Below are 23,228 nucleotides of genomic sequence, written 5' to 3' on the forward strand. Positions count from 1 at the left end.
CCACAATGTGATAAAAACCTGATATTTTGATGTTTTGGGAACTACCTTTTCGGTCCCCACAAGGGAAAATTCAATTCAAGTTGTGTATTTTGTTTGGTTACTTATGGCTAAGGTTAGGGTTGGGATTATGGTTTCCCATAGAAATGAATAAATGGTCCATGTGAAGATCTAAACATGCGTGTTCGTGTGTTCGTGTGTGTGTGTGTGTGTGTGTGTGTGTGTGTGTGTGTGTGTGTGTGCGTGTGCGTGTGCGTGTGCGTGTGCGTGTGTTCATTCACATATGGGGCAGCATGTGGCTCAGTGGGCTAAGCCTGTGTGCCTGTAATCAGAAGGTCACTGGTTCAAACCCAGCCTCAGCACATCTGTGTGTCCTTGAGCAAGGCCCTTAACCCCCAGCTCCCTGGGTGCCCCGACAGGTGGCTGCCCTTCACTGACAGCTTACTCTACAAAGAGCAAATTGAGGGAGGTGTAAAGACAATTTTACAAGATTAATAAAGTATCAATTATTATATATGTATGAATGTGGAGTTTGCATGTTCTCCCTGTGTTGTCGTGGGGTTTCCTCCGGGTACTCCGGTTTCCCCCCACGGTCCAAAGACATGCTGAGGCTAATTGGCGTTGCTAAATTGCCCTTAGGTGTGCTTGTGTGAGTGAATGGTGTGCAAGTGTCCCCTGCGATTGGCTGGCCCCCTGTCCAGGGTTGTTCCCTGCCTCGTGCCCGTTGCTTCCGGGATGGGCTCCGGACCCCTCGCGACCCAGTAGGATAAGCGGGTTGGACAATGGATGTATGTATGTATGTAATTAGCAGTGACATCATGGGCTGGGGGGGGCGGGGGGGCAGCCTTGATCTTCTTCATGACCTTATTCCTCAGCTGTGGTCCAGAGCACATCTGTGCCGTGTAACTTGTGTGTGATACAGAGTTAAATCTGCAATGTTGACCCCTCTCTCTGGACAGAAAGGTGACCTTTAAGGCCACATTTTCCATTTATGTCATTGTTGAAGATGGCTGCCCCCCCTCCCCCATCTCTTGGTTATTTGATAGAATTAGACTGTTCTAAGACTTTAATTACACGGCTGAAAAAGCCTGCGAAAATATCTCCGACAGTGACTCAGCCTTGACAGAGTCTCAGTTTAATATCTCAGCCAGAAACAAAGGCGGGAGCGGCTGCGGGCTGCACGGGCCTTGCTGTGTAGAACGAGGCCCGTTAAGTCGTTCTGCTCCCCGGCCCACTGAAGAGTATCGGAAATGGGATCTGTTAACAGGGATGTATTTTAGACTGAGGAATCCGGGTCGGGCTCCCTTACGCCCAAATGGAGAGCCTGGATCAGTGAGTGTTGCTGTAGAAGGGAAGGGACACCCCCCTCTGGTCTGGGTGCAGGCCCATCGGGAGCCAGGACTTCAGTTATGTATTTACATGGAGCGCTTCCCACACACGGAAGGTGTAAGGTTAGACTCTGGAGGGAGCGGGGGGGGGGGACTGCAGTGCAAACCAGCACAGAGCTGCAAGCCACTGCAGCTACACAGTTTGCAGAAGAAAACAGAGATCTCTTCCCAGTGGTTACCTTGCCACTGCTGCCTGTATTTCGGAAGGAAAGCCTTTATCAAATCTCTTATTTCCTTCTGGAACATTCCGGGGCCCGAAGGTGTCCTGCTAAATAAAGGTGATGAGAGCCGGCGGAGTGGAGCCGAGCTCGGAGCCGCATTAGCCCGTCGACGTATCTCCCCTGCGGTAAGAGCTGACACTTATGGCCCGTCTGTGTCCCAGCTCAGGAAATATGAGGCAATCTGTGCTTAATGTGCATGAGCACTGCCGTTATCCGCCCCCCCCAGCGTCCCGAGCCCCTGTTCACATGGCCGTGACACTAATTGAATGATGCTTGTGGAGATTTATGGGGCCGGGGATCGATACGGATGTCGAGATAGAGGACCATCCGAGCAAACCCCCCCCCCTCCCGAGGACAGAGCGGACAGCGGAGAGATGGGACACGTGAGGCAGCTGGCGGGCTCTTCTGGGGGCGGGGCCTCGGTAAGAGGCATTGTGGGAAATTAGCTGGAGTGTTGAAGGTCAGCCAGCAGGAAGGTCGCCTCCTTCTCCTCCTCTTCCTACGGGAGGCGTGTGTATGATGGGAAGGGCTACGTCGTCTGAGGAGGACTCCGTGTCACCATGTGACCCTGCCATGTGACCGTGCCATGTGACCGTGCCATGTGACCGTGCCATGTGACCCTGCCATGTGACCCTGCCATGTGACCGTGCCATGCGCTGGTCTCTTCTGACCCGGCTGAGTAGCTGGCTTAACACAGCTGCCCTATTTATAGGTGTGAACAGCGCCACCCGCATAACTGTGAGGTCAGTGCGGTGGGTGGGGACACATTAACAAGGTGTCATTTTCCCAGGCCTCCAGGCCCCCGCCGTGGCGATTTAGATGTTTCACCCCCTGCCAGCCTGAGTGTTTGTCTCCCTGCCTGAGTGTTTGTCTGTCTGTCTGTCTGCCTGAGTATCTACCTGTCTGCCTGAATGTCAAAGTGTTTGTCTACCTGTCTGTCTCTCTGCCTAAGTGTCTGCCTGTCTCAATGTCTGTGCACCTGTCTGTCTGTTTGCCTCCCTGAGTATCTACCTGTCTGCCTGTCAGTCTGTCTGAGTGTCTGTCTGAGGGTCTATCTAAGTGTCTGTGCACCTGTCTGTCTGTTTGCCTCCCTGAGTATCTGCCTGTCAGTCTGTCTGAGGGTCTATCTAAGTATCTGTGTCTGTCATAGGGCTGAATTTTTAAAAATCTGTTTTCTGATTCAAATCAATCTTCATTTGCATAATCCGATATCAGTTTGTTATATCCCAAGATTGATTTATGCCTTTAACAGTCTATGGTCTCTTTCTCCGTGGACGTGTGAAGCTTTAACTCCATTAATTTCTCGTGGGCAACCTCACGCAACGTGATCTGGCGACAGAAACAGATAAACATGGTGGGGGCGACTCCACTGAAGGTATCGTCAAGCCCAAAGGCAGAGACTGGGTACATTTCGGATTTCAGAAACAGGAAGACGAGAGTGAAGTTGTATGTAAGGAAAACTGCAGAAATACCACAATTTTAAAGAGACATCATCCAGATGCACAATCCGCATAAAAACGTCTGATCCAAAACATACTGCTCATGTTAAATGAAAAGTTCATTAATGCATCTGGTTTGGGGTAAATTCTTCATACACATATGAATAGTTTTAATAATGCACCAAGGTAGAGGGTTCCTTGCACAATTTACAGCATTAGTTATCTGAGAATCTCTTTCCTATTCAAGCATCATTGCTGTTGTAACTGAAATACCCATAATCAAATCAATATGAAATCAAATTGAAAATTGAATCGAATCAAATCGAGACCTTGTGAATCGGAATGGAATCAATTCAGCAAATCAGTGGCAATAACCTGTCGTAGTCTGTCAGGGGTCGGCCGATTATTGGCCTGGCTGAGTATTGGATCCAGTATTCATCATTTTTATGACTATCTATCTATCTATCTATCTGTCTATCTAACTATCTATCTATCGTGAAAGACAGGCACAGAGGAAGGGCTACCGTGCCACAGACAGGCACAGAGGAAGGGCTACCGTGACACAGACAGGCACAGAGGAAGGGCTACCGTGACACAGACAGGCACAGAGGAAGGGCTACCGTGACACAGACAGGCACAGAGGAAGGCATGTACAGAGCGGAGCAGCTCTGGCGAGCAGATCTTCCGATCTATTTCTGTGATGACAAGCAAGCCCAATGCATGCCAGTGCAAACAGAACTTATTTTAGAGCCATATTGTGAACATATGAGTTGGTGTTTTTACATGTTACAGACAGCCAATGGTCATAGCATAAGTCTCGTAGAGCTAATAAAATTAAGGTTCATTAGTTGATCCATAATTTAGCCAGCCCACTAGCTTGTCACTTAGGCCAGTCATACTGTCATTCAGTGCATTCACATGCTTTATTAACCAGATCATGATCAGTGTATGACCGGTAACCCCATTCCTCAAATGCCATGTAAACGGAATGACTCCATTAAGATCGGCATGTGAGAAACTTCGGGGAGCTATTTTGTCTGTGTCTGTCTGCCTGTCTGTCTGTGTAAATATTGGGCAGATGAAAGTATGTCATTAAGTAGAGAAATGAACATCAAGATCATGAAAGATGGGGTTTGTTTTAGAGGGTGCAGCCCTGGGCTTGTGTGATGTAGGTGTTCAGTTACCTGTGACTATAGTTCCCTATCTGTTCCTATTCGCTCCTGTCTCTGCGTGGTATGTTCCTATTCGCTCCTGTCCCTGCGTGGTATGTTCCTATTCTCTCCTGTCTCTGCGTGGTGTGTTCCTATTCGCTCCTGTCCCTGCGTGGTGTGTTCCTATTCGCTCCTGTCTCTGCGTGGTATGTTCCTATTCGCTCCTGTCTCTGCGTGGTATGTTCCTATTCGCTCCTGTCTCTGCGTGGTATGTTCCTATTCGCTCCTGTCTCTGCGTGGTATGTTCCTATTCGCTCCTGTCCCTGCGTGGTGTGTTCCTATTCGCTCCTGTCTCTGCGTGGTGTGTTCCTATTCACTCCTGTCTCTGCGTGGTATGTTCCTATTCGCTCCTGTCTCTGCGTGGTATGTTCCTATTCGCTCCTGTCCCTGCGTGGTGTGTTCCTATTCGCTCCTGTCTCTGCGTGGTGTGTTCCTATTCGCTCCTGTCTCTGCATGGTGTGTTCCTATTCGCTCCTGTCTCTGTGTTTCACGTGTGCCAGTTTATCCCAGCCCCCCCCCCCCCATTCCCGCATGTCCCTGCAAAGGGAAGTTGCTGTCTGCGCTCCTAAACAAACACTGAGACTTTGGCTGACCCTTCTGTGTGATGCGTGCAGCCCTGCGCTCCCTGACGACTCTGCCGTTCCATGATCTTGCAGACCCTGCGATGGCCCGGCGTCCCGTCCTCGATATCCACGGTCTCGTGGCCCTGGTCTCGATTAGCGGGTGGATGGGCGCTGGTATCACAGGCCACATGTATTACAATTCATCCTTTGACATCTACAGTGTCCATTATAACATTATATATTATAACAAGGTTAAAGATTGTAATCTTTAGTTTGCAGGAACACTCGTGATCCTGCAAAGGCGACTGTCCGGGCTGGTGTTGTTATGCTGATTATTATCAGTAATTATGCAGAAGTCTCTGCTGACTGAGGTGTTTCTGGGTGTTTGACACAGTCTCGATTTATCATAGCATGAACCTGTGAGTCATTTAGCTGAGGGCAGCTCAGGAGGAAGCAGTATTTTAATACATGGTGTGTCTGGCTCCTTACCGTTATTTGCTCATCCACCGACGTCATTGAAGCAGTGACTGATGTGGCCCAATAAAACTTGATGGGTCTTAAGGGTGGAGTTAGATGCCGTTTCGATTAGTAATGTCTGATGGAAATATCAGGCTCACAGGAGACGGAGCGGGAATGAAACCCTCCATATGTATCTTTTCGCTAGAGATCTTCTCTCCCAGTATGCTTGACTGCATCCATCAGTCCTTTTGCTCTCTTCAGAGGTTCAAAACACTCTGTTGTGACACAATGCGCCTGGTGAACAGCATTAACCTTCAGTATCATAAGCACATTGTTGCAAAGATCTGAGATAAAACTGAAGCACTGGAATGAGACGCTGGCCGGAAGGCGAGAGGCCGGTGCTCCAGGCTGGGCCAGACGGGGGCGCCCTCCTGCCTGATGCGAACCTAACCTCTCCTGTCTTACTGCTTACTTTGCAGGGTGAACCCAAAGAGCCGCTCCAGTGTCCCCACAAGGTAGGAGTGGGAGGGGGGTACACGCTGGCCTGTAGACCGCCTGTTTTCCTGAGCTCTTCACAAACATTTATGTACAACCAGGGACATATCGCATATCTTCGGAGATTGGGTATAGAGAGCAAATCTATCGTGGGTTCAAAGGCTTGCTGGACGCCATTTTGGTGGCTGTCCCATCTGTGGCCCCCAGACAACAGGCAGAGGCGGACATGGCCCCTGCAAGGAGCCTGATGAGTGATGGTGTGCTAACGGCTGATGTACCCAGGGAAGCCTCTAGGGGGGGCTCTCCTGCCCTCGCTACACCCAGTCGCACAGCTGCTCTTTGTTGTTAGAGATGCTCCCCATCAGACGGCGATTGTTCTTGTCCCTGAAAGTCGTGAGCTGGTCCCGAAGGCCCACACTCAGGCCTGATGGCGTTCACCTGGTCCGGGGTGACTGCAGCCGAGACCCAGTGTTGTTATAGCTTTGGGTTTAGTCTTCATTTAAAATACATAATTCTGATTCGTTTATAGATAATTTTATATGTTTTTAGTTTAGTTTATATATATTTAGTTGTAGGACTTAGCTAGCCACTACAAAACGTCACAGTATAGTGCTGTTGGCTGTTTCTGAGGCTCGTTGTGCAAAAGAGGCCGAACGCGTGGCGCCATTAAGCAGGAAAGATTAACGTATCATTAATTAATGGCATTACAAAATAGTAATGAAACGTATTTGATGTTTGTTTTTATATTATTTGTTAGTTTTGAAAGTAATATTCATAGTTTTTGTTAAATTAAATTTTTTTCTTATTTTCGCATCAGTTTTCATATTTCCTATCAGTTGACAGAAGTGTCTTCCTGTAGTGTTAGACTTCATGAGCAGTAGTGACCCTGCTGTAGCCTCGCCTGCGTGAGGGTCTCATACTGGTCTCATACTGGCGGCCACGCGTCACGCGTCACCGTCACGCGCCAACGTCCTTCCCTGTAAACGTTGACTGCGGTGCTGCATTAGTTACGAGTCTCAGTGCATCTTGGCGGGGGGGCTTTTGGCTGATTGTAGCTTTTTGAGGGGTGGGGTACAGCGAGTCCCTTGGAAAGTTCTGGCTTAGCTGGGTACATCATTCCTGCTTCCCATGCTGTGGTTGTCCGTGTGCTTCTGCCTTTCAAACGCTGGCTTTTGCGGTTTTATTTTCAGCACATTTTCATCCAAAATTGTGATGACTGAAATTGGGATGTTTTTATTACGGCTTAAGCCTGATTGGAGCTGCTCTGGTTATCCTGGCAGTCGCGGTAATTATGCAGGATATTCTGTATCCTAGCGACTGACCACCTGACCTCACCCTGCCATTGCATTGGCCAGCTGGCGTCTCACTGCTCTCTCGCCTGTGTCTTGCAGCCCGGCCTCCCCCAGCCCCTCCTCCCCACGTTCCCCCTCCTGGCCCATGTTCTCCGCTCCCTCCAGCCCCCAGCCGGGTTCCAGCGACTGCTCCCTGGTCAGGTGTGTCTCTGTGCCCGCTCTGTGCCCGCTCCGCACCCACAGGCTCCTCCAGACATGTTCCTGTTCCCCCTTAATTCCTGCTGTACACCTGCATTCTCAGTGGATCCTCATGTACCAACCATTAGTATCTGGGCAGATCACTGGCCATTTTTCTCATAGCCCTGAGTTCTTTCCACGTGCTGCTCCATGAGCTGGAAATAAAAGCCATTCCCTGCAGGGGGCCAGCGCCGTCACCTTGGCCTGTGACTCCCTGCTTTGGTGACTCTGAGGGGTCACACGGTGCCTGCAGATGGCAGAAGTAGGCCCTGAAAACAGAAGGTGATTCATCCTGTCGACAGGACAAATTAGATTTGCTTAGACGGTTTAATTACAGGTGCATGGAGGGATGGTTTATTTAATTTTGCGATCAGCACAGAATGTGGATTGTTTTGTTTTCATTATGTTCCCATAGAGGCGGATGCTTCTGTCTCGTGTTCATTTGAGACACATTACTTTGCTGCTCTTTCTTAGCAGACTGCACGAGAGCGGGGCAATCTCTGAGCACCTAAGTGATAGACCTTCTTAAGAGGTCATCTTAGAGACTCTTGGTGCTTGACACGATAACACATCAACCACAAAGCGGTGTCCTGAGATTCAGCAGGATCTTCGCCCAGAGAACACAGGGCTTCCCAGCCCGCCGCAGGGCACACACACCGTGAATGAATGAAAGTTCATATAGCGCTTTTCAAAACACCCAAAGCACTTTACAGAACCAATGAGGAGGCACTTCATCCACCTCCACCTGGATGGTGCGACGGCAGCCATTCTGCACCAGTACGCTCACCACACACTAGCTAAGGTGGTGAAGGGGCAGGGGAGGATTAGCTACTGGGCATCGGGGTACCACCCCTACTCTCTTGAAATAATCCCAGGGGTCTTTTATGACCAGTTTTACATCTCATCTGAACAGCATCATTTTTACAGCACAGTGTCCCCATCACTGCACTATGGCACTGGGATCCACACAGACCAGTGATGGGCCAACCTGTTGGCCACACCAACACGTGTTTCAGCAGCATCCCAGCTTTCCTAGTTAATCTTCCATCCAAGAACTGGCCAGGCCCAAACCTGCTTAGTTGGCTGACATAGGCTGACCTGCAGGTGCTATGGCTGCTGACAGCCAGATGAGAGATGCATGTCTTTGGACTGAGAGTGGTATCTGCAGTGCTCAGAGGTAGCCCCCAACCACACAGGGAGGTCCTGCAAACTCCACACCCCCAGAGCGTAGGCAGGATGCTGCACCCACACAGCCTTAGACAGAGAGATTTATTCTGTGGGAATTTCTTTCCCTTACAGCCCTGTGGCACGGAAGGCCAGAGCACTGTACGCGTGCAAGGCGGAGCACCCGTCTGAGCTCTCCTTCACCGCGGGCGCCATCTTTGAAAACGGTGAGTGTCTTTGAGAGACTGTGTGTGTGTGTGTGTGTGTGTGTGTGTGTGTGTTCACCAAACCAGCCACTTGGCACAAAGGGTCCAGAAAGATACTGACTTCAGTCCTATAGTCAGAGCTGACAGCTTGTTACTATGTATCAAATGAGACAGACAAGTCAGCCAGCAAGTAGAAATATTATTTCATTATTTAAACATGCATTTACTCTAACAAGCCTTATTTTATGATAGTTACTTAAATTTGAAACACTGACAGACGAGGTAATTCCTTTCAACCTCGTCGCGGCTTCTGTGATCGCCTCTCATGACGGGGAGTCGTCACTGTGACGCACTGTCCCACTGCAGGACAGCCGGTCCTGGCCAGGCACCTTAAAGTAGCCATTCAGCCAATCCCCTGGTCAGTAGGTAAAGCCCCGCCCCCTTGTGACTCCCATACTGTTCTCCTGGCAAACATGGCGCCGCTGGAGCTGGGGGCCGTGCGGCTCTCGCAGTCTCGCTGTGCTGTAGGGTCTCGTTCAGGGAAGGACTTGGCCAAGGTTTTAGCCTGGGTGTTTCCTCATTATTTTTAAAACTAAACAAACATTGAATTTGAAATTGACATAAGGAATTGCAGCAGTTTCGTTGGGGTGTCACACAAGTGGTGTGTCAGTGACATGTGACCGGCTTCTCTCGCAGTTCACCCGTCGCGGGAGCCTGGATGGCTGGAAGGAACCTTGGAGGGGAAGACGGGCCTGATACCGGAGAATTACGTGGAGTTCGTATGAGCGGACTGGGCCGCGCTCGGTCCCTAGGGGGCGCTGGCCTTCAGGAGGCCTCTCTGCACATGTGTGTGTGTGTCTATGCCATCACGCCTGGCCTCTCATTTCCCCTCCCAGCCCTCACTGTCGTTCAGCACAGCTCCTCCCACGTCGGTCACCTGAGCACTGCCACTGTTTCCGGGCGTCTCACAGAGGCCCGGTCATTATGGGGAGGACGGTTGCTTGGCGACAGGGGAGCCTCGTCTCTGTGTCACCACCCCATCTGAGGTGACCGTGCAGACAGGCAGGTCCCCAGGTGTGACATGTACTGACTGTGCGTCTCTTCATCGCTTGTGCTCCTTCGTTTAGAACTACTACGAATAATCAAATTCTGATGAAAATCCTTAGAAATAACGTACCTTTTCAAATGTTCTGAAATATTTGTACATTTCATTTTGACAAATCTTGTTTGGTTATTTACAGTGATGTAGCCTGGGAATGGGGGGTGGGGGAGTTCAGTGTGAAGAAAGACTCCTTGGGTTGTGCATAAGCCTCTTTAAACATTAAATTAATGTTGCAGGACGGCATGTGAAGTAGCAGATACTTTGATCATATTAACATTGTAAATACATTTGGGGTAAATTTTTTTAAGTAAAAGTTTATATTTTGTATTTTATATTTTGCATACTAACTTAATTTTTTTTAGCTTAATTTTTCGCCCTCTCCCCTGTCCATTTTGACTGTTGAATATTGTTTTTGATTAAATCTTAAACTTTAATATAATTTTTTTCTTTACACAAAGACAGCCGTAGATGAACCCTGGAAGCCATTTTACGAATAGGAGGGTTGTGCAGCTGAATTGTGTTACCATCTGTTAGCCAATTTGTACAGCAAATGCAGAGAGACGCCCATCGCAGGGAGGCTTATATAAGCAGGGGGCTGCAGAGAGAGAAGCCCAGCAAGGCCATTGATAGGGAGCAGCTGTTAATCACCACCTGTACTGGTTAATCAGTGACTGGACCTGGTTTGTGTCTCTTCCTGCATATTAAAATGTTTTGGGTCATATGCCCAAAGACCCACCATAACATTTTAAAAAGTTAAAATACAGTATAAAATGCCATTAAATGGACTTTATTGCTACAGGGGGTAACGTTCAGCTTAAAAATAGCTACGCTGTTTGGACTGAAACAGCACGTTCAGTTTTAGCAAGTCTGTGGAGTAGAAAACGGCTTAAAAGAAAATGAAACCAATAAAAGACGTTAAAACAACACGGAAATGAAAAAGCGGCTTTATTTATTATAGGACTGTTCACTTGGACTGCGTTAAGTGTGACACCTCACCTTATACCCAGGGAATACAACTAATGGCATTTTTGAAAGTACCACACAAACACAGTCCAACATTTAATCAAATGGATGAAAAGATCAACATATTTACTACAGGAGGAATAGAAAACTCTTAAACACACTGTGTACTCTTTACATGGGATTACATTTACATAAGCAAACATCTTAATGAAAGCCATAAACCAGTGAATTATCATCTGCCCTTAATCTTTATAGATACATGTGTTTTATAGAAAATATACTTTTTCAACCAGTATTTATTAATCAGGGTAGTGCAACACTCAGCCCAGTAGGTTACTTTCACACACGGCTCAGCTCTCTGCACAGTAACGTACAAAATGCTCCTTTTAAAAAAGTTACCAGATACCTTGAATCACTGCTGTACAGGGCATGCTTGTGTGTTCTGCTTTGGTCACTATCTTTAATATATATATTTATATATATATGTATATATATAAAACATTCTCCAGTTTATTTAAATTTTGTTAAAATGTGGCACTTAAAACATTTCCCCCAGAGATATAGAATTTACATTTATTTACAAGTGGGTGGTACAAACCTCACATTTGCATATGGCTCTCAGATTGTGTGTGTGTGTGTGTGTGTATGTGTGTGTATGTGTGTGTATATATATATATATATATATATATATATATATATATACACACACATACATACAAACTATATCATGTCATATTAAATTCCGTACTGTATGCACTAGGAACCCATGAAAGTTGAGCAACTTAAAGTGTATCACACAATTAATGATTGGCAGAGCATAGTGCACCAGATAAATTATCTAAAAAGCAATTAAGATTCTTAGTAAGGCTCTCCGTTTCTTTTGAGAAAGTGTATAAAAATACTGTATCAAAATTACTTTACAATGCTCTGTCAATACTTTCTAAACTCACTATATGAGGGGTAAAACACGACTCATCAGAGGGTCCGACCCACAAACGATCACAGCTGTATGTGAAAGTAACCCAAAGGTGTTAATGAACAATCCACCAAAGCACAAGTAGCTGAAAGCAGGCCGCACGCTGCCTGTCATCACGCACACACCGCGGCGCGCAGAGGGGACTGGCCCCTCTGGCCGGAAAGCGCACCAGCGTGAGCGGTGGTGCCTGGCGGCTCGAGACCACGACTAGATGAGATTTGGTGAAACGTAGACAAAGATCTGACTCAGCATTGCACGGGAACGCAAGGGATCGGTACAATCTCGGCCTTTTCTCCGCTACGCCGCCCGTTTGAAGTCTCGATACGGGCACTTACAATGTCGGCCTTTTCTCCGCTACGCCGCCCGTTTGAAGTCTCGATACGGGCACTTACAATGTCGGCCTTTTCTCCGCTACGCCGCCCGTTTGAAGTCTCGATCCGGGCAACTTACAATCTCGGCCTTTTCTCCGCTACGCCGCCCGTTTGAAGTCTCGATACGGGCAACTTACAATCTCGGCCTTTTCTCCGCTACGCCGCCCGTTTGAAGTCTCGATCCGGGCAACTTACAATCTCGGCCTTTTCTCCGCTACGCCGCCCGTTTGAAGTCTCGATACGGGCAACTTACAATCTCGGCCTTTTCTCCGCTACGCCGCCCGTTTGAAGTCTCGATACGGGCACTTACAATCTCGGCCTTTTCTCCGCTACGCCGCCCGTTTGAAGTCTCGATACGGGCAACTTACAATCTCGGGGTGCGGAGGTCAGCGCTGTGGAGCTAGTGACATGTTTTGTGCGGCTATCTTTCAAATTCAATGTTCAGTCAAATTTTAGTACAAAGTTTTGTTAAAGCCAATCATTTGTTACACTACAGAAAGTATGTAATCAGATTCACACTTAGTCACCCATAGGTCAATGAGAGTTACTGTGCTCCGATGATGGTAACCTAACAAGAATATAAAAATCGAAATGGCAGGTAGACAAAAACTGACAAGATAAATGTGCTGGTGTTCAAATAAAAAAAAAAAAGCATTATAAAAATACCTACTGAGTATTACTTTATAGATATACATTTATATTTGAATACAGGTAGATACTGAGCAATGCTGCAAACTGTTCTGGCTGGTGGGGGCACACGCCCAGACGGGTCAGTTACCAAGACAAAAACCCCCAAAGTACGAGCACAGCCTCTCCGACAATCATCGACGGGTGAGGTACACGGGCCTGTCCTCCTCTTAACACCGACGTCTGTTAAGACACACGCAAGCTGAAGCGTTCAAAATACAACTTAAAAAACGTTTGGCACCAAGGGCGTTAAAAAGGGCGCACGCACGCACACGCACACGCACACGCGCACGCGCACACACACACACACACACACACACACACACGTTATCAACCAGAGGATGGCGAGCTGGCAGGGGGTACAACAAGAGACAGTTCACCACATGAGAGCAGGAGGACAAAGCACAGCGACCGCAGAGGAGTGACCTCTGCGAGTGGGGACTCATGGAGGGCGTTCAACACGAATCACTGCGTCTGGACACCGCTGCCGTCCCGCATGCACCACCTCCCGACGTCATGTGAGCCCTGTGGACTGGAAACGTGGGATGACCCCCAACGCCCGAGAGGGGGGGGGGGGGGGGGGTTTGGGGGTTTGCGGGAGAAGCACACGCTAACGCTGACGCTGTGAAATGAGGCCTGATAAGGGGGTGGGGCACGCAAGCCTCGGCCACGAAGACAGACAGCACAGCTTAACGAAGGCACCTTCTCCCTCCTCCAATAAACTCTGTAAACCATTTAAAAACCTGCATGCATTTATCGTCAATCCAACGTCATCTGACTTTCAAAATATTTCCAGGCGATCGAAGGGAATGCTGAACTCACAAAGCACATTCTACTTAAATGGTATGGTGTGGACCTACTCCTCAATAAACCCACTCAGCGCGAGCCGGCGCTTACTGTCCCGTCCGGATCGGGGTTTTTTGGGTAACAGCAAATCTGTCATCAGATTCATCTAGGTGTGGATTCCTGGAAACATGGAAATGTCTGCGCTTGATCATTCATACAGATGGCAGTGATGTGAAACATCTAAAAATATTTCAATACTAGGAGTGTTGTGGGTCTACATCCCTTAGATATTCCGGGGTCTGGGAAGTGTCCCCGCCCTCCGAACCTCCTCGTCCCGTCCCGGCCCGTCCCCCGGCTGGGCTTTAAGGCATCGCATCGCGCTGTAAGGCGGTCACTTCTGGTGAAAGAGCAGAGGTTTCATGCTGCCAGCTTTGAACTTGGGCAGCTGGTTGCTGATGATCTCGGCCAGCATCTCTGGAAACTCCACGCTCAGGGACTTGTTCACAAAGGTGTAGAAACAGAAGTTGAGGAGTCCCCCGACCAGCTGTGGAGACAGGAGGCCGTCAGACACCGCCGGCCGCTGGGAGCCTCGTCTCAGGATGGACACACCCCGGTAGCATGAGTGCTGTCCTTCCCTCCTATTCACGCCGGGAACTCTTCCCACAGAGAAGGTCACTGTCCCCCTTTCAGGCCCCCAATCAGACTGGCCAGGCCCACTCACCTCGTGCATGGAGTCCAGAAGCTTTGTCAGCTGGTAGAACCTCTGCCAGTTCTGGCTGGAGCTCTCCTGCCGCCGGACTATGGCCTTGCCCAGTTCCTTGATGTAGGACATGCGGATCTCGTCAAACACAGCCTGGCTCTTCAGCCCTTCCTTCGGGACTGTGGACAGATGCACCCTGTGGTTAGTCAGGGTTTACGAGATGGGGAGCAAGATGCAGAGCTGGCAGTGGATGGGCGCTTAACACAGCAGATGCTAATAGGTTCCCAATACAGTCTCAGGCAACATGTATGCGCATGAGGCTCGACTGACACAGCAGCACGTGAGCTTATTACTGTCCGTAATTAGCAGAAGTAAAATGGCTTTCCGGTCACTACGGAGACGGAGCGGTGGCCCGGGGTCGCGTGTCCCTATGCAGATGGAGTAGTGTCCTAGGGCTCTGTGTCCCCAGGCAGAGTTAACGCCGTCCCATGGCCGTGTGTCCCTACTCAGACAGAGCGGCGGCTGGGCCTTACTAGTGCTCAGCAGCAGAAGCACCTTCATGCAGAGATACTCCTCATGGGACACCTGGAGCCGGACAAACTCGTTGGAGATCTTCAGCATCTGCTTGCACTGGTCGTTCATGTAGGGCAGCTTCATGCGTTCCCTTGGAGACAAAGAGATGGTGTCAGACGCAGGGCCAGGCCTGGTGTGACTGAGACCTGGTGTGACTGAGACCTGGTGTGACTGAGACCCACGCGACACTGTCTTCACTCACAGACTCCTAAGCAGTATTCAGGGCCCTCGTTTTTCATGCTCGTTACTCTGACTAGGGATTTCCCCCAACCACAAAGAGCCCCAGAGGTGACCTTTTAACTCTGAATATAGAAACAACACAACGGGACGTTTTTAAACTGGGTTATTAAACAGGCCCCCGAGTCACAGCGGAGCACAGGCCGGTGTGTAATTACAAGGTCATCCCAGACAGGCCATGACCGAGAGAGAATTACCATAAACAAAAGAGGCCAAGGTGTGATTTTACAGCAAAATACCTCTGGGGGGGGCACCATCACAAATGTTAAAAGGAAGGGATTCATACTTTAATCATGACAGGGACCGGGTGCCATTATCTATTATGTAATAATTCCATCAGAGGCAGCACAGAGGGGAACTGAGGGTCACATTCAGCCAAAGGGGGTTTACAGTGATATCACAGCCCTCCTCACTGCAATGGCATAGCACTGCAGTGCATCACACACTGCGCTATACCACCACCCGAAGCAACCAGGATCACCAGGTCATCCTTACAGCCTTAAGTGCTGCCCCCTTCAGGAACGCATCACTACGTCCCACGGCCTAATCAGGCATGTGATTTCATGGCCTATCGACGGATTGCTCACAGAAGATTCGGTAAGGCCTGGGTCTGATGGACCCTGTAATCTTAAGAACACACTTCGCCGACTGAAATTTCTCTTGTGGTCCAAATATTAGTTATTAGCTAGTTAAATATTAGCTAGATTAGAGAGCTGCCTGCTGGCTGGAAGTCTGCTGGTTAAACAGAAAACTAATCCCAGAATTAACCCTTAAACGCCTTTAGTGCAGCTCAGTCAAACATGGACACACTGTATGAAATGTTCACTGGTGTCCCAATGTGCCCTCAGCGGCCAGGACGACCCCGCGCCGTTTTGGTGTCACTCACTGATTGATGACGAGGTCAGGGGCAAAGCAGAGCATGTTGCCATTGCACTGCTGGTAGGACCTCCACCCCAGGCTGAAGGACATAAGGAACAGCCAGGAGCACTGCAGCAGGGTCATCTGGTCATCAAGGTGAAGGTTCCGGAAGCCTGCGTGGGACACAGGCTATTACTCAATATGGGTACTTGTGTTCTTATGTACCAATTTTAAGCCCAGATCGAATACTAAGAACCGAAGTATAGAGAAGCGTAAAAAAATTGCCAGATGTTGTTCTTGCCCCTCCGCAATTTCAAGCAAGCAGCGGTTGCATCCTTGCCGAACGAGACCAATCCCAGGGTCATCACAGGGGCAGTGAGCGGGGCCCATCACGCAGCGGGGCAGTGAGCGGGGCCCATCACGCAGCGGGGCAGTGAGCGGGGCCCATCACGCAGCGGGGCAGTGAGCGGGGCCCATCACGCAGCGGGGCAGTGAGCGGGGCCCATCACGCAGCGGGGCAGTGAGCGGGGCCCATCACGCAGCGGGGCAGTGAGCGGGGCCCATCACGCAGCGGGGCAGTGAGCGGGGCCCATCACGCAGCGGGGCAGTGAGCGGGGCCCATCACGCAGCGGGGCAGTGAGCGGGGCCCATCACGCAGCGGGGCAGTGAGCGGGGCCCATCACGCAGCGGGGCAGTGAGCGGGGCCCATCACGCAGCGGGGCAGTGAGCGGGGCCCATCACGCAGCGGGGCAGTGAGCGGGGCCCATCACGCAGCGGGGCAGTGAGCGGGGCCCATCACGCAGCGGGGCAGTGCGCGGGGCCCATCACGCAGCGGGGCAGTGCGCGGGGCCCATCACGCAGCGGGGCAGTGCGCGGGGCCCATCACGCAGCGGGGCAGTGCGCGGGGCCCATCACGCAGCGGGGCAGTGAACGGGGCCCATCACGCAGCGGGGCAGTGCGCGGGGCCCATCACGCAGCGGGGCAGTGCGCGGGGCCCATCACGCAGCGGGGCAGTGAACGGGGCCCATCACGCAGCGGGGCAGTGAGCGGGGCCCACTCCTCACCTGGCAGGGCCTTGGCCCACTTAACGGCGGAGATGACCTGGCGGCCGCCCAGCCTGTTCAGCGTGGTCATGAGGCGGGTGGAGGTGTCGGGGATGGTGCTGTCGTAACCCGCGTAGATGGTCTCCGGCTCGATGGCCTTCAGCAGTGACAACATGGTGGGGATGAGCTGAGGCATGGACTTCGGCACCAGGGTGCGAGGCTCCACCATGGCCGCAGGGGGGGGCTCCACCATGGCCGCCGGCTGCACCCCCTTCAGTCTGTTCATCTTCTTAGTTTTTCTTGCTGCAACCAGAGGGAGGAGCCATCAGAACCTCCGACCCTCCCCCACTCAGAGAGAGGCTGGGCCCGCATTCGCCACCAGCAGCGTGACGATATGCCGGGACACGACGCACTAAGGGACGTCTCTGTACACCCGTGAACACAACCCCCCCCCCCCGCCATGGTGAGGATCATATAGCACCCAGGCCCACCCCTAGTCCCTCCCAGTATCTGTGCTCCCCTCACACAGCGTAATGGGCTTTGTGTTAGTCTGTCCACCCTTCAATTCCCTTTTAAATGTCCTCCATTAGAGTTTCCATGACGACCGAGAGCTTTGCCAGCAGAGGGTGGGGCTTGGTTCTGGCAATCCGTCGGCAGTTTACACGTCTGTACAGACAGCACAGCTCACAGCTGCCGCACGTGGCACCGAATCACGCACACGAGCCGCGAGGGAGGGAGGAGCCGTACCTTCCAGGTTCATGCCGGCCTGCAGACATTTCCGATAACGGCAAGCTGGGCAGTTCTTCCTCCGGATCTTGTCGATGATGCAGTCGTTCCTCCCGGCGCACAGGTAATTATGCTGCCCTGAGTGACGGCAGGAAGGGAGGGTTAGGGTTAGGGTTAGGGCGGGCAGAGACGCCACAGCGATCGCAGCAGGACATAAACCGCAGTGAGCAACTGCGATCTCCCAGAGCCACGGACCTGCCCACCAGCTCCTGCCCTGTGGGAGCCAGCAGCTCCCGTCCTTAGCAGATATTTCCACTGTTACCAAAACGCGACATTGTAACCGTCTAAACGCTAAAGTGCTTGCACACCTTTTATTAGGAGACCTCAAGAGGACAGAAGCAAAGCTGAACAGCACCACGAAAAATATGGGGAAGATTTTATTATTCTAGCAGACATGTTTATCCAATCCAGTGACGTACAACTGAGAAAGCAAAGTCAGACAGTCCCTAGGCCAGCTGGGGTTAGGGGCCTTGCTCAGGGACCCGATGATGACATCACCCTCCCCACTCTATGTTTGAAATTTCACTGGATGTCCCCCCTCCAGCAGCCAGATGCTGAGAGGGTCAGTAAAAGGGAAGTGATGCATTTCCAGCTGTATGCCAACTCGGGGCAGCCGGAGGGCAGGCGAGAGCCACACTATACGCGTGCATACTCCGCAGGGCCCACAGAGGGCGCTGTGCACAGACTTGGCCGGTCTGGCCAACCAGCAGAGAGACGGCAAACCCTCACAGGATGACGGGAAGCAGTGGAGCCTCACTGTGAAGTTCAGGAAGTAAAAATGAACCCCCTTAATCCCAGGGATTTTAGGAATCTTAATCCTACACCCCTTTAAGTAATAATCCCATTAAGAGCAGCTGCTGTGTATGCATGCTTTTCATTAAAAACCACAGAGGCGACATGAGAGACAGAAGGACGATGCTGGGGCTCATGGGGTTGAGTTAATCTCGCTGATATGTCTTAGGCTATGGGGATGTTGCTGTGCAACTCACTCACCGGGTCAGCATGTTGGGTTAGAGACCAGAGGGGCGCTGGTTCAAATCCCAGGGTGGGCAGAGTGATTTCATTGTTGGGCCGTAAATGTGCAGCTAAGAGAGCAGGTGTTATGAAGGCACGGACTCAGCACAGACAGAGGGAGACAAGATAGTAGCACCTGGCCCCTAAAATAAGGACTGAGGGACATGACAGCCCCTCGATCCCTGCTGGGGTGCCATCTATCCAGGCAAAGCCTGGCAATCTAACCACCATAGCAGTGAGTTTGACAGCTTGTGCTTCAACCCCAGCACCCCTGAATGGCATCAAGGATAATGCATCATATTTAGCTGACAAAAGGCAGCGAAAACACTCCCTGATGCAGATAATATCAGCTCCCTGAATAGCAGGGACAAAGCGCAGTCTGCACTGCGAATCAGCCCATTTTCACTGCGAATCAGCCCATTTTCACTGCGAGAGACACTTCCGGGCTTTTTAAAGGACAGGCACAGGTCTCAGGCTGGGGAGGGGCTCCTCTCGATGGCACGCTGCGAAAACGCACCCAGCGGGCGGCCGACGCAGGTCGATGTTAATGACCTTCACTGAACGCTTTCGCTGTAACAGGCCTCTCATCAAAACGGACTTTCATTAAAGTGTTCTGCAGTCTGCCTACTGCTGAAATCAGTTCAACCCTTAAATCCATCTAGCAGAGCTTTTCCATAAAAATAAATTTTTTCATAACTTTTTCCCATTAGACTTTAAAAGAGCGAAACAGAGTCACAGCAAGGAGAAGCAGAGACTCACACGCTCGTGTGAAAGGGGACAGTTTGTTTACTACACTGCACGCCCCCCCCCCTGACCTTTAGCAGAGCCAAAAGGAGCTGATTATCTGCGGATTAAAGCCTGTTCACCATCACACGGCAGGCCAAGTGTCAGAAAACACGATTAAATCTGAAGGGCACGTGTGAGAAGAGGAAGGGGGACAGCCTTTGTAAGGCGGCGCGGAGGAACATGAAGAGGCTCCGCACGCAGGGAGAGAGGGCATCTCGCCACATCGGCTCCCCAGCCACTGTAACTCCCCCAAAACAGAGCTTATAAACCATCAGGATGCCCATGAGCCCTCTGTACACCTCAGCCAAGACTCATTCACATGTTCTCACTCGGTAACTGCATCACTTAAACATTCGGTTAGGCAATGATGATACTGCAAGTTGCTTCGAAGTTTCTCCTGGCAGCCTGGGACAGCGGCCCCACCACCCTGAGCAGGACCTAACTGTAGAAGATAGATGGATGTCTGCAGATTCACTGATAACCTAAAACAGGGATTAACTTTGGGATTAGCTAATATCTCCCTCAGAGGGAGACTCGGACAGAGAAGCAGGGATTCTTTATGGACCGAGATTCTCATTCCATATCAATGACAATTAAAAATTCAACGTTCAATATAGCACAATAATATTTTAAATGGAAACCCATTTTGTACAAATTGTCCAATTTAAAAACTCTATAAACGATTAATCGCTCAAACTCTGGACATTTTAACAGGCCACAGCGATGAGATCCATGTAATTCACCCTGAAGATGAAGTGGTGAAAAGCCAGGCGATGTGCTAGCAGAGGGTGACCTCCATGTGTGAGACCCCGGGAAAACCCCAAGGCGGCAGCAGGTACCGCCGGCAAAGCAAGCCCATGTGTATGGGTGCCGTCTGCAGGCTGGGGCCCGTTAGGGTCAGGAGGCGGAGTCAGGGGCCATCACTGATTTTACAGAAACATCTCCCCCAACTCCTTGCCCTATAGCCCCCCCCTGCCCCCCGCGCCCTGCCCCCTGCCCCCCACGCCCCGCCCCTCTCACCTTCCACAGCCCTCTTGAAGAAGACCTTGCAGCTCCCGCAGGTCAGCACCCCGTAATGGCAGCCGGATGCCTCGTCTGAGCACACCAGGCAGATCTTGTGGACCGCTCCGCCAGCCTTCCCGGGACCCGCAGCCACAGATGCGCTGGCGCTGGATCTGGCCATGGGACTGTGTGACATAAAAAAAAAAAAAAAGAACAGAGCGTTCTGAAAAGTGCGCTTGACACAGAGGGAGGAGAGCCCCGGCAGGACCGCTCCACTGTGCCTCCGCCCTACACTGGGCCCAGAGCCCCCGTTATCCTGCAGACAATCCTCACCGATGGCGGCCGCGGCCTGAACAGGCCGTGCTCTCACGCCACAAGATAGACAGCACACTCCACTGTGACTGGGCCAGTAAATCCGCCTCCTGTCCTGCCCAACTGGGCACACACTCCCCATTACAGCCATGTTCGGCAAGTAGGCGATGCCAAGATGCCCCGTATCGGCAGGGAGACTCAGAGGGCATGTACACAAAAGCAAGTGGCTGTCACAGGACTGTCACATGTGTGTGTCTGTGTGCCTCACGGAAAGCAAGATGGGGTGAAGAGAATTTCCCCACGGGGTTAATGAAATATCACTAATCTAATTTAAAACCTAGCAGCCCATAGAGCCCAATCACACACTAAAGTGGCCAAGCAAGTTACGGGACATGATCTTCCCAGGACATGCAGTGGCAGCTGGACAGATGCACTCTTCCACTAGACCCCAAAGTGGAATGATTTGCTCTGTCTGGGTGTCGGATGTCTTCATTACACAGCTCACGACAGAGAAAACAAACCAGACACTTTAAATCAGGAAGAGGAACATTACAGATCGGTGGCGGCTGGTGACAAAAAAAAACAACCAAGGAGGTAAGAAGATAATACATTTTATGATAGTGAATTTTACCAAAGAACAAAGAAAATGTGTCTTTAAATCACAATAAAATGTTAGAAGTGAGTTATATTATCTGAAAAACAGAGGAGGTCCTATGGCCTTCAGCTTGACGGCCAGGCGCCTGCCAGATACACTGCTGTCAGAGGGCACTTTCACACAAGTTCCAGAACCTGGTTCCGGGTTCTAAGCTCCTGGACGGTCTCGACCAGGAACTTCGGTAGCTCCCAACCACTTCCATGTGTCACTTTCACACCGCTCAACAGGACCTTTATTCTAAGTAAGCGTGGGAGACGCAGAAAGCTTGTAGGTTAAACAACACACAATTTCACACGAAACTACACTTCTACCAAAAACAGAGGCTGAACAAGTCGTTGTGTTAGTTCTTTGTTAGTTATTGGAGAGATCAGCCAGTTAGGCTACAGAGTCATAGGCGACTTTGCGGAACAATTCTTCCATCGATTTTCACGAGATCGATCCTGTGTTGGACGCATTAAGAGGAAAAAGCCCCAAGGTGCCTTTTAATGACACGCAAGGACCCACCAGCGCGAGCGGCTACTGAAACCAGTGCCGGTGGCATTTGCAGGCAGCTAGAGAGACGCAGGAAGCGGCTGTCGTCACCAGTCATGTGACGTCATGTAAGAATGTCATGTGACATCAAGACGAGAGTGCAGGGGCTGGGGGTCTTGAACACCTCCCATCCTGACGTCCACAGCCACAGGAGGTGGGGGAGGGATGTTCATAGAGGCACCACAGTCAGGATCTTACCCAATGAGGTGAAGGGGCAGGTTGCAAGGGGAGACCTTGTTTCAAGTCCAAATACCCAAATCACCCCTTTAATTTAAGGCTTTTATTCTGTGATCCAAATGGTGCCGTTAACGGCAGAGGATTTCTGCACACCGACCGGGAGACTCCCTCAGTACCCCGAGACTGTTTGTGGGCCAGAGCACACCTCAGGACCGGCATGGTTCGACAGCGCCGCCGGGAGTCCGTGTGTCCCTGGCGAGCACCGAGAGTCAAAGGTGCATCTGTAAGGGCTGATAGCGGAGGGGCTGGGGACAGCGGAGGGGCTGGGGAGAGTGGAGGGGCTGGGGACAGCGAGCAGCCGGACGGCCACGTGCCACTCAGGGCCCAAGCTGCCGTTATGTGGCCGACCTTGAGGTTTACGTCACGTGCAGCCAGCTGGCTGCCTATCAGTTACATAACAGTAATTATCCTGAGACGTCTTAGCGGAGGATTAGCCTTTTAGGGTTTATTTAAATATCCAATGACTCTAAGGCGTAAAAACGACACACTTCACTGCTGATTAAGATCTCGTTAATAAGCCACCCGTTTTCGACTTGTCCTTCACATTCTGACAGCTTCCCACAGATGGTGTCATGCTTCAGTGTGCATGAAGCACTAATGGACGGATGAATGTTTTCACTTCAGATACAGCATCACATCTGAGCAATTCTCACAACGCAATAATCTTGCTCTCGTTATCATTTTGCATAAGCAGCCCTAGGCTGTCAACATGAAGGAAGACAGAGGACGTCCCAAAGAAGGACGTCCTAAACAGGGGGGTACAACAGCAGAAGCCCAACCACACGTTGGGACTGGCTCTCTCTCTCACACCGGCCCACACTCAGTCTGAATGAAACATCTCGCTGGCCCCCTTTGCTGCTCCCTGATGGAGCGGCTCCTGATGGGGACATTCAGGGTGACTGTCGCGGAGACGGGGACCTCGTCAGGACTGTGGCCT

At 50.8% G+C, this 23,228-nt stretch overlaps 2 protein-coding genes across 6 annotated transcripts in view; one reads left to right on the forward strand and one right to left on the reverse strand.

The window, feature by feature from the left end:
* The window catches only part of LOC111833369 (rho GTPase-activating protein 26-like), a 41,025-nt gene extending 30,325 nt beyond the window's left edge, over nucleotides 1-10,700 (forward strand). For both annotated transcript variants that reach the window (XM_072717723.1, XM_072717724.1), the window contains exons 21-24: nucleotides 5,758-5,793; nucleotides 7,165-7,266; nucleotides 8,602-8,693; nucleotides 9,369-10,700. In XM_072717723.1, the coding sequence (XP_072573824.1) occupies nucleotides 5,758-5,793; nucleotides 7,165-7,266; nucleotides 8,602-8,693; nucleotides 9,369-9,457 (319 nt within the window). In that variant the 3' untranslated portion in view covers nucleotides 9,458-10,700. The remainder of the gene's footprint in view (nucleotides 1-5,757; nucleotides 5,794-7,164; nucleotides 7,267-8,601; nucleotides 8,694-9,368) is intronic.
* Nucleotides 10,701-10,702: 2 nt separating this feature from the next.
* The window catches only part of nr3c1 (nuclear receptor subfamily 3, group C, member 1 (glucocorticoid receptor)), a 39,407-nt gene continuing 26,881 nt past the window's right edge, over nucleotides 10,703-23,228 (reverse strand). For all 4 annotated transcript variants that reach the window (XM_072717726.1, XM_072717725.1, XM_072717727.1 and 1 more), the window contains exons 3-9: nucleotides 20,575-20,741; nucleotides 17,716-17,832; nucleotides 16,990-17,271; nucleotides 15,954-16,098; nucleotides 14,791-14,921; nucleotides 14,279-14,436; nucleotides 10,703-14,101 (exon numbers count right to left, since the gene is read on the reverse strand). In XM_072717726.1, the coding sequence (XP_072573827.1) occupies nucleotides 13,949-14,101; nucleotides 14,279-14,436; nucleotides 14,791-14,921; nucleotides 15,954-16,098; nucleotides 16,990-17,271; nucleotides 17,716-17,832; nucleotides 20,575-20,741 (1,153 nt within the window). In that variant the 3' untranslated portion in view covers nucleotides 10,703-13,948. The remainder of the gene's footprint in view (nucleotides 14,102-14,278; nucleotides 14,437-14,790; nucleotides 14,922-15,953; nucleotides 16,099-16,989; nucleotides 17,272-17,715; nucleotides 17,833-20,574; nucleotides 20,742-23,228) is intronic.

Source organism: Paramormyrops kingsleyae, chromosome 10, assembly GCF_048594095.1.
Source record: "Paramormyrops kingsleyae isolate MSU_618 chromosome 10, PKINGS_0.4, whole genome shotgun sequence".
Lineage (NCBI taxonomy): Eukaryota > Metazoa > Chordata > Actinopteri > Osteoglossiformes > Mormyridae > Paramormyrops > Paramormyrops kingsleyae.